Below are 13,505 nucleotides of genomic sequence, written 5' to 3' on the forward strand. Positions count from 1 at the left end.
TGTTTAATCTAACGGTATATTACAGAACGATGTGAAAAATGATTCAATAGCAAACCATGAAAATGGAATCAATTAGAATACCTGCAGTGTCAAAGTCACAAACTCGTTACCTTTTCCAGTCAAAGAATCCCAGCAGCCATTCACTCACACTAAATGATGCTTTGGGTTTTATCCAGAACAAAATGCTATGATTTCCACAGAGAAAGGGCATTCCTTCACAGAAAGAAGATGCGTAACAGTAACGTTTTCAGCTAGCAGGTCTACTTTTTACATCTATTTAGACATTGCTTTAAAAATAAAAAGAAAACAAAACAAAAACAAAAACAATGCAAGGTATTATTTCACTCTTTAACTGCAATTCAGTTTGGAAAGAGGGATTTTTTTCCTTCCCCTTTGTAATTTAGCAGAACCTGAGTTTAGAAAAAGGAAAATAACAAAAAAAAAATTGCCTAATGAGCTGTTCCTTTTTTTTTTTCTTTTTTTTTTTTTCCTAATATGTTTAGCTTTACTGACAAATATCTGATATAGGATGGTTTTCCTCTGTGGAGTCTGTTCACAATGCACCATTATAGAACTGCAAGTAGAAAAGGTCATTCTCACATTAAATGCACAAGTTTCAATACCAGAAGCAGGACATCAGGAGTTGTAATTTTTCCAGTCACAGGTGAATTTGCAACATTCACAAAAATTACACTTTCTCTTTTAAACACTTTTTTTGTATTTACATTTCAAGATATAAATAATGAAATTCTTTAAGTTACATGTTTTAACTTTGCTTCACAATTATTCTACATCTGCAAGCTTTCCTATATCAAACCAACCTCTTTCTTCCCCCGTGAATGCGGAAGTCTGGCCTCTAATCAGTAATAATTACACTAAGCCTTTGTGATGAAAGGTTGACTGTTCAAGTATTATCTCATACTGAAATTTTTGCCCCAATTTCAAAATTGGAGCAGAAAACCAAGCCACTTAGAAATGCTAATAAAAGAAATTAATCTGGGAACTCAATAAGCCAAATAATTTATTATTAAATTCTATCAGTATCTTTCTTTGGTAAGAACTATGCAAGAGGATGTCCCACCCATCCCACCCCCAAAAAAATAAAACCATATAATATGTGACATCACAGTGTATACTCTGTGAAGGAGAAAGCCTCAAAAAAATTAAGGAATTTTGTTCAGTTAAGATTGTTTATAGCAGTAGTGCTTCCATGCATTTAAGTATGCAAATGATGGAAGTTTAATATAAGATTGCAATGACAGGAATTAACAATGTAAAAGAAACAAAAGAGGAAAAAAAAAAATCAGGAAAGCAACTATTAAGTTGATGAACAAGTTGTTGTATGCTTTACTGTACTTGTGGCACATGTGGAAAAGCCTGTAAATTACATAAAATTCCAAGATTTGGATAATTTTGTCACCCAAATCTTAACTCTAAAATATGTAGGAAGCATTAAACTAAGCTACCAGCTGCCAGACAAAAATAAAAAAGTGGTCCAAATATTTGGATTTATTTTGTTTTTGTTGCCCTGTGTTGAGATGCAGGATGTGACTGAAGGGAGAAAACCCAATAGCTCACACAAAACATATTAAAGTGGCAATATAAACTAGCTGACACAAGCTTCACTGTACATTTAAATTGATACAATTGTCTGGTGCTTCCATGGCCAGTAAATGTTGAGTGCCATAGGTTTCTTTAGCGTTAAAATGTTGCAACAAAGACTAATCAGGTCATAATCCTTTAAAGTGCTTTCATATCCAGTTTCTAATGTTTTTGTTTGTTTGTTTTTTCCTTGTTCTTATACCGAGTTGTCACGTGATATTGACTTCGAGAACATGGTCGTCCTTGCTGGGAATGACAAGTATTTGCATACCCGTGCTGCAGTTGAAGACCTGACCAGATGAAAAGGATTGCAGACGGGGCATTGGCAAACCTTTGTGTTCCCCACTAGCTGCAGAATGCAAGCTACCTCTGCTCCTTATGCTGCTGCTGTCAGCTTGATCATCCACATTCTTGTCCACAGACAGGTTATCATTTTCAATCCAGCTATCTGTTCAAAACAAAAATCCACAATTTCATTCTATGAAGTGATCAAGTAACTCAAAATTATTTCAGAACTCAGACACACAGTCAACTTACCATATGTTAACAGTTACTGAACATCCCTGCTGAGGTAACAGTCTGCTCAAGTTTGGCAAGCAGCAGATTCGGCAGTGTGAATTAGATTGGTTTATGTGAAAAATTTGAGTAGTGTTACATCCCATTTGTCATAAACTAGAAGACTGCACACTGGCAGTTCCTGGAGTGCTGCTGACAAATGGTAAGTTGTTTGCAGGATTGAATTCTCACTAGAGCTCTGGAGCTACTCAACAGTACAAATAAAAACCTCAAGGTCTCCAGTAGTTTAAGCCTTGACGTGGTTTATATGCCACAGGTTCTCAGTACTTCTATTTCCAGTTGGTCATTACAAAAACTGTGTTTTCAAAACTAACAGAGATGGGAGTATGCAGTTAAGGGACAATCTTCTAATCCTGAGGTTTCATTATCAAATCAATGTTCACTTGATTAAAAATTAAGTGATAACTAATTTGCAGCAGAATCTTTAAAGGAAGTAAGAAAAGAAGTAAAAAAAGAATGTGTTTATTATTTCCCCTCACATGTTAAGACTGCAACCTGAAATCAAACCTCCTGTTAAAGCAGCACCTTAAATGTTTCAAATTAGAACTGTAAAAGAAGATCAGTACAAAAAACATCTAAGGGTACTTGGTCAGTACACTTCCTTGCCTTGCTTTTCTCTTTACTCAAGAACATGGAAGAAGCAGAACCATTTCTCTAAGAAGCCATGTATTCAAGATAGCTTTACCAGCATCAAGTTGCATGGAGTGAGCAGAATGATGAGGGAGGTATTTAAATAATCTGACATCAGGAAAAGGTAGATATCCAGCAAACAGTGGCATCACTTCCATGTGGACTTTGTGAGTTGCTTGAGCTGCTACAGGCATAGATATCACTCCAGAACTTTTTCCGCAGACTGCCCAGTTACTGCTGTTGTCAACAACTGCAAGAACAAAGAGAAGACACTACAAAAATCTTACTTGGAAAAAAAGAACCTCCAGTATAGAACACTTTGAAATCAGTATTTTTGCAGTATCTAAAAACTCACAGGATTTTCTGTGTGAAGTTGGCTGGGGCCCTGGACAATCTGATGTAGTGGGTTGCACTAGTGGGTTGAAACTGGATGGCTTTAAAGTCCCTTCCAAGCCAAGTCACTCTGTGATTCTATAAGAGCTGTGCAAAGTAAGAAAACAGCCCTACACCAAAGGGACCATTGCCTCAAACAATCATTCAAGCATAATGAACTATATGAGCTGTAACTAATATAGCTCATATTTCTGGGTTTGCTATGCATTGGTAACACACTGATGTTTTAGTGTTGCAGAGCAGTGCTTGCACAGAACCAAGGGCTTTTCTGCCTCTCATGCTGTCCTGTCACCAAAGAGGCCAGGAGCACACAAGAAGCTAAGAGGGGACACAGCCAGAGCAGCTGGCCCAAACTGAACAAAGCGATGTTCCATACCACATGGTGTTTTGCTCAGCAATAAAAGCCATGGGAAAGGGGAGGTGGGGAACATCTGGAGTAATGTCACTTATATTCCCAAGTAACCATTATACATGATAAAGACCTGATTTCCTGGAAGCAGATGAACTTCTGTGTGCAGATAGCAAGCAATGAACCAATTCCTTATCTATCTTTGCTTGTGCACGCACCTTCTACTTTAGTTGGTCTACTTTAGCTGTTCAACTGCCTTTATCTTGACCCATGAGTTTTCTCAGTTTTATCTTTTTGATTCTCTCCCTGATCCATCTGAGGAGAAGTGAAAGACCAGCTCTGTGGTACATAGCTGTGTGCCAGGGTTAAATCACAATTCTCACCCTTAATGAAATGAAAACTGCTTCACTGGGAAGTCATAATCACAATACAAGAATGTATTTCACAGAAAGTCTGACAGGTGACATTACTGAGACTAAACTATTGGAAAACTGTGTCAGTATGAGGAAGAAAAAATATTCTTACCTTCATACATAAGTTTTGTTGTGCAATACCCATCTGATTCTGTTAATGCTTCATCTCTGTCAACCTCTGAGAGGTCAACAAGACGAGTGATGGACACCTCTAAGGAGCATAGTGAGCCTGTTTTACAGTACTCTGTCCCCAGTGGTGGAAAAATTTCAGTTTTCACATGGTACAATGTCTGTAAGGAAGAAAAAGAATACTGTTAACAAGAAATAAAAAAGTGGGGTGCATAAGTTTTTATTGCTAAAATTAAACCAAATTTTATTTAAATTATTTTTGATACCAGCAGAGAGTACACAATTCTTCCCTCCACTTCCAAGCTTTTAACTGTTCAGCCTTTCAGCACTTTTAAATGGATATGTACCTTATTATAACTGAAAAAAAAAACTTTTATTAGCTTCCTGACTCCTCTCTTCCCAGACATTCCACAAAAATTCTGAGCTTACTTATCACGCATACCATCATGGTCCCCTGAATAAAGGTGTTCATATTATCAAAGAACAAATTTAATTCCTACAAAATAAGCTTTCTACTCCCCCCAAAGAAAAAGGATTAAAATATCAGTGCTGGAAACATTTAGCTCCCTTTAAAAAAGTATATCCATAAGGATGCTGATAAAAGTGCCAAAAATACTAGTTACATGCCAGTAGGCAAAAAGATACCTCGTTGTTCAGCGCCGTTTTGTAATGAGCAGGCAAAAAACACAGCAACACTGAAAACGGGCAAAAGAATTTAACCCAATGAAATATTTCTCATGCTGCTACTTTTATCCAAGCATCAAAAAGGCCAACACGACTGAATTTAGAGATGAGTTTTTGTAATGTTGATAAAGCTCTTTTAATGGGAAGTCATACCTAGCCTAAGCTTCCTAGCAAATCAAAGAAGTTTGTCCATAAGAGGGAAAGAAGAAACACTTAAGATAATGGCCTAGCAAATCCTAAATATTTCATTAGAGGAGCTCATCAATACAAAAGCACTACAAAAACAACTCAAATGCTTACAATAGCAAAGATCTTTGGAAATAGCAGTTTGTTTTGGAGAGGGCTGCCTGAAGTCTCCAGGAAAAAAGCAGCTCAGTAAGTAATCTACAGACATTCTCCACGTCACCACCCCAAAGAGGCAGAAAAACAGAGCAAAACCAAAACAGGAAACAAAAATCGAGTTCAAGGAAACTCACACAAGTGTTCTTCTCCTCCTATCCTATACCAGGGGTAAGCATATAATTTACCTCTTTTTCAGTTCTACAATTCAACATAGAATACACAGCTTTCTAATGATCTTCAATTTCATTATTCAAAGAGAATTTTCTAAAATATTTTTCTTGACTTCCCCTTTGTGTGGTGTATATTAAGAAATCATATTCAGTTAACACATACTGTACTTGGGAATACTTACAAAAAAATTTTCCACTTGGAACTCATACGTGAACGGCTTCAAGGTAAGAGACTGTTTTTCAGAGGTAGCTGGACAAAAGCTGACTGAAAACAGGCACTGCAAGGAGAGAGGAAGCTCTTTTGTCCACTTCAATTCCCACACAAAGAATATTGATTGCTTACTATATATGACCTGAAAGAGAAATTGTTTATAGCATTAGTTTTCCTTCCTCTGATGGAGAAATGGAAATACACATCCTGTTACATATATTCATACATTCTGGTATCAATATAGCTTAAAAAAACAAGGTTAGCAGCGAATGGACAAGCTAATCATCTCCACATCTGTTAGAATTTTATCTAACATCAGCAGTGCCTTCTAAAGCATCTTTAAGAATGAAAGTTACTCAGAAGATCACAAAGATGTAACAACACCAATTATCGGCCTTCCTACAAAAGTTACGTACAGAAGTGCTAATGGTATTACTAGCAGGAAGTTCCATCTAACTTTCCTGTCAACAGGCTCACAAAATATCAGGACACTCTTTTTACCTGATGAGATTCAGAGTTCAGAGGTACCAGCTGCAAATCTGTACAGTCAGCAGTATTTTTTAGGTTATTGTCTGAAAGCTGAAAGCAGAGTTCTGACAAATTCTGTATGCAGACTTGCACATACTTCCTGAAAAACATGAAGTTTGTTGAATTTTCTAGCAAATTTCCATTTTTACATTTACAGAATACAGGGTCCATAAATTTGTTGTAAAGTGAACAGCTCGTGCAAAACAAATAAAAGCAGGTGTATTTCTTTCAATCTTTTCTCAATATTTATTAATCTGTAGAAACAGAGATGTAAAACACACTCTTTCATGTAAAACAGAAACAAGTAACTATATAGAAATAGATCAGTTTGGTTTATTTTATCTATTTTACATGGGTTTGTTTAGCTTGGAAAAGAGAAGGCTCTTGGGAGACCTCATTGTGGCCTTCCAATACTTGAAGGGAGCATATAAATGGGAGGGGGTACGACTGTTTATGTGGATGGATAGTGATAGGACAAGGGGGAATGGTTTTAAACTGAGACAGGGGAGATTTGGGATAGATATTAGGAGGAAGTTTCTCACGCAGTGGGTGGTGACACACCAGAACAGGTTGCCCAAGGAGGCTGTGGATGCCCCATCCCTGGAGACATTCAAGGCCAGGCTGGATGTGGCTCTGGGCAGCCTGGTCTGGTGGTTGGTGATCCTGCACATAGCAGGGGGGTTGAAACTCAATGATCATTACTGGTCCTTTTCAACTCAGGCCATTCTATTATTCAATGACCTGGTGATTGCGTTTCCAGAAAGGTTGAAAACATGCTTATTTTATTGTTAAGAAAGTACACTACAGGAAACATGCAAACATTCAGCAGGAAACTGTAGGACAGCAGAAATCCAATTCAAAACACAATAGTAATAAAAAAGTCAGCTATAAACAATACTTATGAAACTCCAGATCCCTATTTTCCTAGAAGAAAGAAATAAAAAATGCTTAATTTCTTTACCGTTTGCCAGCTGACAATAAGGAATGCTTGGCATTAAAAGGTATGCAGAATGTTAATGCAATAATAGTGGAATAAATCGACCAAGGACAATCAATGGTTACCTAAAAGAGAAAGAGACCAAAGTTGTTGCTCACAACAGGCTTTGATTTACTTTTCTCGTAATTTCCAAACAAACCTTTGCTCAGTGTCTATGTCTAATGAATCCAGATGAAAAAGAAAACAAAATAGTATGTCAGAGTTAATCTGAAAAACATCAGCCTTTTGCTTTTTTCTGAGTGAGGTATGAAATATTGAAGAAGATTTTCCCATGGAAACTCCTACACTCACTTCTGAACACCAGAAATAAAGGAAGGTGGACAGAAGAAAAAAAGAAAGATAGTGTCACTATCAACAGCATCTTAACATCACAACCTGATAAAAGGTCAATATTAAATATATTGCTGTAAAAACTATTATTGAAATACCTTCGTAATATTTTCTTAAATACAAGCTTAAAATATATTGTCTATTTTAACTTTAAGCAGCACACTTAACTATTACATTTCTCTTGCACATATATTTAACATTTTTTGGTATGTGTGGGGAGAGAAGAGGAATTGATATAAATAAATTAAAATAATTTATCACATCCCGTTTTAGCAATGCTAATCTATACTTATTCCTTTTAACCATAATATTCACATAGAAGGATACACACTTTGCAAGTAGAAGAAATACTTTTCCCATTAATCAAAAAGGTGGATTTAAAGACCACCATGCTACCTTCACAAAGACAGAAGCTGAGCATCAGAACATGAATATTCAAGTATGAGCAAAAGGAACATGTGACAACATAGAAGACAGTGTAGACTTCTGCTTATGTATTCTCTAGATTGATACTGCATATTGAGATTTTTGTATTTACATCTTTAAGGGAAAGTTAGCTCAACGCTAACGCTAAGCAGTTTTTCCCACCATTACCCTCACTTAATATTTTGTGAAGTCCATGTTCCCATGATCAAACAGATTTCATAATAAAAATATTAAATGTCATCTTACTTTTTGATCAACAGTAGCCATACAGTTGTCCAGTTTTTGTTTTTCTTTGTTTTTTCTCTGAACTTCTTTATTTGTAGTATTTTCTCCCTCCTCTGCAGATTCTGTGGCTGATGGTAAATACATGACTTCTAGTTCAAATTCAATCACATGATACGCAGGAGCCACTGGCAAATTGATGCTTGTAATCTTTTCAGAAGACTGAATTCTTAGTGATGATTCTGAGATCTTTTCTGTGTTTTTTGCAGAAAAGGGAAGTTATTTGAAAACACTTATCCCTCATAGCTTATTTCTGTAATTAAGTACAGAAATGAGCCTATAGACCTGTCATAGAAAACATATGGTAACATAACCTAGCAAGACCTTCGTATTTTCAGAAACAAAAAAGAGAAACTATGTCCCATACCTCCCTAGTAACCTTCTGATATTAACTACAATCCACACATCTTAAATACCACTGCTGTATACAACTTCTCAATACTGATGCTCTATCCTTCTCAAACTGTAGGGAATAACCACCACATTTATTGCAGCAGTTTCTTCCATCATTCAAGGAAAAACCAAGAGGACAACTTGGTAAAAGACTTCAAATTAGCTGAAGAGTTAAATTCACACACTGAATTTCTCACTATATCCTTCACCTCCTTATTCTCATAACTCATTTTTATTTCAAAGAAACTTAACAGTTTTTCAGTTTACTGAAAATGCAGAAATAAATTTTCTTATTCAGAGGCTGGATAGAAGCCCTGCAGAAAGGGTGTTCTAGTTGACAGCAAGTTGAACCTGAGCCAGCAGCGTGCCATGGCAGCACAAAGGGCCAGCTGTACCCAGGGAGGCACCAGGCCCAGCACTGCTGCTGGATGAGGGGAGGGGCTGTCCCCTCTGCTCTATGCGATGTGGCCTCACCTCCAGCACTGGGTGCGGGTTTGGGTGCTGCGATGTAAGGACATAAAGCTGTTAGAGTGTCTGAAGGAAGGTAACAAAGATGGGGAGGGATCTAGAAGAGAAGATGTAGGAAGAGCAGCTGAGGTCCCTCGCTGTGCTCAGCAGAGCAGAGGAGCTGAGGGGAGGCCTGATGGCGGCTGCAGCTCCTCACAGGGAGCGGAGGGGCAGCGCTGAGCTCTGCTCTGTGTGACAGCGACAGGGCCCGAGGGAACGGCATGGAGCTGCGTCAGGGGAGGGCAGCTGGGGGTCAGGGAAAGGGGCTGCACCACGGGGCGGTGGGCGGGGAACGGGATGCATGGGGCTGTGGGCACAGCCACCAGTGCTGGAGTTCAGGAAGCATCAGGATACTGCTCTCTGACACAGGGTTTGGATTTTGGGTGGCCCTGTACAGAGCCAGGACAGTTAGCACCGATGATTCTTGTGGGCCCACTCACAGCTCCAGATATTCTGTGATTCCTTATAGAACTTTAATCGTAGAGTACATACCTGTATAGTTTATTTCAATCTCAGTTATATTATGTCCATTAAGACTGTTCTCATTTATGTAAAACTTGAGAGTGTATTCAAGCAGCTGAAGATACACTAAAGCACCCATACTCAGGAAAGGAAAATAAACCCTTTGACTTCACCTATTTAAATGCAACACTGGCTAAAGAGCACTAAGTAAAAACGCACTCAGACTACTTGACAACAAAACTGTATTGCCTAGTTACGATACACTCTGCATAGTAATAGAAACTCACCACCATACATTTGGAAATCATGAAGGCAGCAGCTGTTTCTCCGTATCTACGGTATTTCATTCATACATGTGAAAGCCACCCAGTTATATTTACTGAAAAGTACATAGTACTACTCTGAAGGTGGAAGTTTAAGACACCTCAACACTGAAGTACTCAGTTACAGTTCCTTAGAATTGTTCTCAGTAACAGCTACTGAAAAAGTGTAACTGTCTTAACAAATTTTACTTCAGGATTACTGAATTTTCAGCTGTCTAAAGATTATTTTGATTGCTTACCTCTGGTATTGGAATAGATCACTGCCTTGCTCTCTGGATTGTACAGAATAGGCATGGCATCAGCATTACTGAGCTGCAAAGTATCTCCACTCTTCATGCTGTAATGACCTGTAGTCACTGTGAATTTCACCTTCTGTGGAATGCCAGCCAAAAGGCTATCTGAAGAAGAAAGCAGAAATTGTCAACTGATTCCAGTACTTATTAGTATGTGGCTACAGTGCACTGCTAAAGTTTGCTACCAGTTCCTCCAAGCACTTTGTTACACATTTTAGGGCAACTTTAAAGTTTGGGCTTTTGGTATTAAATCCTGTTACCATGGGTTTGATCGCTTGAGTTCAAACAACCTGATGTATCTGAGCTAGGTCTAGATTAGCTGACTTACATAATGTGCAGCTCTGGCAGCACAGAATTCAGTGAAAGATAAAATCCTGAGGAATTTACTAAGCTTTTTACTGAATTCTCCATGTTGTAAACTGCTTTATATTTCTGCACCTGTGGTGCCAGTCATACCCACATGGTGTATTTACATAAACAAGACAAGAAGAAAGCAAGTATGCACACAGACTCTCAAACACCTGAATCACATCCATCAATTTCCTCAGTTAGCTAATATGATAAATTCCCCTCTCCCCAGTATGCCCGTCTTCCTTTACATTAGCAATCCCTCTAACTGGGATGATAGCACAAATGCTTATTAACTCATCTGCCCCAACCTGAAAACAAAATCACTATGAACTTCAGCATATTAAATGCAATAAATCCTACAACAAGTAATTCTCAGCCATGCACGAAATCAATGCATGCATTAAGAATTTTAGTAACTTAATATTATCGCCTTCAACAGACAAGCTCAGTTTGTAGTATGCATTTCTTAAATATGAAAGAGACTGTGGCATGACTGAACTAACTGATCAGTCAATTAACAATTTAACCACTGAGTTTTCCTAATGCACACGGGAACTCAAATCACATCTAATATTTAAGTGATACTGCACGTTCCAGTTTGAGCTAAGCTCTGCAATTAGTGATTGAGAAACAAGCCGTAATTGACACCATATTGGATCAATAATTTGAAAAAAAATCTAGCTCAAAACTAAAAGTAAAGACAACATCCCAAATAAAAATCCAAGGCAGAAAACACAATCTAGTTCCAAGGAGAGCATAACAGAATTCATCAAATTCAGTGCGGCAGTTGCACCTACCAGTCGTCGGTTCCACTTTTAGCTGGGGCTCCTGAGAATAGACATCATACTGCACTATTGGATAAATATGAAGAAGGACAAACTGTATTTTTCCCACTGAAGTGCACAGTTGCCTGAGGGTGTACGTACCAGGTTCCTTGGCCTTTGAAGAAAACATTGGAATGGCATTTTCAATTTAGGAATTACTTCTAAAACAAACCTTCTATTAAGGACAAGTATTTTCTCAGCTCACTTATCAGACCTTTCATACTTGTAAATCAAAACAAAACAAAAATAAATCAAAAGAGTTATTCCATAAGTGACAAGATTTTCACAAAAGGTGCATCTTTTCTCATGTTAAGATAATAAGCTCCACAGTGCATGCTAAGTCAAGAAAGAATATAACACATATCACCAGTCAGAATAACCAATATAGCAGCTACTCTCTCAAGACAAAAAAAATCCCCAAATAAATTGTCCCCCCTCCTCCCTCCCTCCTCAAGTGCACATAATTAAAATGTAACTTTATTATTATTTATTATAAGCAAACTACTTATTTAGCTAACATTCATAAAACCCTACAATGTTCATATCAGGCACAGCCCTCAGCTCAAGCTATTCAGTTCAAACACACTCAAACTCTTCCCTTGACCTGTATAATCAGATTCTAGATATTTTGCAATAACATTACAAAAAGCAAATCCAATGCACTATCATCTATATTTATTCTTGATTCTACTTACACTTAGCCACTACTACTACAGATGTAAGAGGTATTCTTTTTCCATGTGCCACTTTACCAAGAGGAATTCATAAAACATATTAATGCTGGGTAGAATTAAATCTAAGTAGTATTAAAAGTTATGCAGAAAAGCTGCGCCATCAAGACATCTGTGACTCAGACATCAGTGTCTTCTCACTCAAATTTTCACTGCAATGTTGTTCATTACTGTAGCACTGAACTCCACTAAATATTTTCCTATGAAGGATTACAGAAGTGAGGAGGGAGACAGTACAATCCAAAGAACAGAATGATACTCTGAGGCCAGAACCACCTACTTCAGAAACTCCAAACAGATGGTGAAGTATCAGTTTTAAAAAGGCTTGCCATTTTATTTACTAGAATTAAGCTGGGAGGGAAATGTCTTTCACCAGTTCATTAACAATTATAACAAACAAACTAACCACAAGACAGAAAAGTACAAGGTCACAAAATGAATTAAGCACTTAAAAACCAAGAAACCACCACACTACCAAAAACACCTAGGACTGATATCCAAGATCCAGGTCCAAAGAAGGGCAACAAGGCTTGGTAAAATATCTTGAAGATCGAGTTCAACCCCGACTTAACTATACTACTCTAACTCTAACAAACCTCTGCCTAAAATGTAAAGGCTGGGGGAATATGCCCTACGAGGAGAGACTGAAGGAAATGAGGCTTTTTAGTCTGGGGAAAAGGAGGCTGAAGGGAGGCCTTATCGCTCTCTTCAAATATCTGAAAGGTGCTTACAGCCAGAGCGGGATTGGTCTCTCCTCACTGGTGATGAGAGGAAACAGCCTCAAGCTGTGCCAGAGGAAGTTAAGGTTAGATATCAGGAAATGCTTCTTTACAGAAAGGGTTGTTGAGTCACCATCCCTGGATGTGTGTAAAATCCATTTGGACACGGTGCTCAGGGACATGATTTGGCAGAGGTTTGTTAGAGTTAGGGTAGTATGGTTAGGTTGGGGTTGAACTCGATCTTCAAGATCTTTTCCAACCTGAGCAATTCTATGATTCTAGCTACTACACCATCTAGTACTAGTAGTGACATAATGCAAACATTAGCGATGAAGACTACTATCCTTAAGTATCTCAGCAATTACTAGGAATTCCTAATTTGCTGGAGGAAAAGAAAGCAGGGAAAAAACTGATAGCTCCAAGTAGGAATCTGACTTACAATGCATATATAAATAAGGACTCGGAGGAGTTTTATATACAGTACTATATGGCAGAAGCAGGACTTCAGCCATTTCCCGAGGGTGGCATTTAGCTGCTGACCTCCTACTTCTACATGTTTTTACTCATGTACATTCAGCTTCCTTTAGCAGAGATTCCTTATGTTCTTTATGGTATGTCCCTTCTCATTCACTGCGTGATTAATAATGAGGGTAATTAAAAAGAGTAACCAGAACAAACACAACATTTCCCTCTTTGAAGGGAAATTATGGTCTAGAACAATAAGAAATCCACAATGTGAACAGCGTAACCCATACTGTAACAGGAAGCAATTCAAATATCACTTGCCAGAACTATGTTCTTCCTCAGCCATTGCTTTTAGCTCTTTCCCACATATTAGTT

General features: G+C 37.9%; 1 protein-coding gene across 1 annotated transcript in view; it reads right to left on the reverse strand.

Moving 5' to 3' along the window:
• Nucleotides 1–1,811: 1,811 nt before the first annotated feature.
• Nucleotides 1,812–13,505, reverse strand: part of TRAPPC10 (trafficking protein particle complex subunit 10) — a gene marked incomplete at both ends in the record, with an annotated part of 40,111 nt that continues 28,417 nt past the window's right edge. The window contains 9 exons of the mRNA XM_079542702.1: nucleotides 1,812–2,050; nucleotides 2,864–3,058; nucleotides 4,076–4,253; nucleotides 5,471–5,641; nucleotides 6,001–6,127; nucleotides 6,989–7,089; nucleotides 8,027–8,256; nucleotides 9,987–10,145; nucleotides 11,189–11,330. Coding sequence (XP_079398828.1) covers nucleotides 1,812–2,050; nucleotides 2,864–3,058; nucleotides 4,076–4,253; nucleotides 5,471–5,641; nucleotides 6,001–6,127; nucleotides 6,989–7,089; nucleotides 8,027–8,256; nucleotides 9,987–10,145; nucleotides 11,189–11,330 — 1,542 coding nt within the window. The remainder of the gene's footprint in view (nucleotides 2,051–2,863; nucleotides 3,059–4,075; nucleotides 4,254–5,470; nucleotides 5,642–6,000; nucleotides 6,128–6,988; nucleotides 7,090–8,026; nucleotides 8,257–9,986; nucleotides 10,146–11,188; nucleotides 11,331–13,505) is intronic.

The sequence above is a fragment of the Tetrao urogallus genome, assembly GCF_951394365.1.
Source record: "Tetrao urogallus genome assembly, chromosome: 1".
NCBI classification, from domain to species: Eukaryota; Metazoa; Chordata; class Aves; order Galliformes; family Phasianidae; genus Tetrao; species Tetrao urogallus.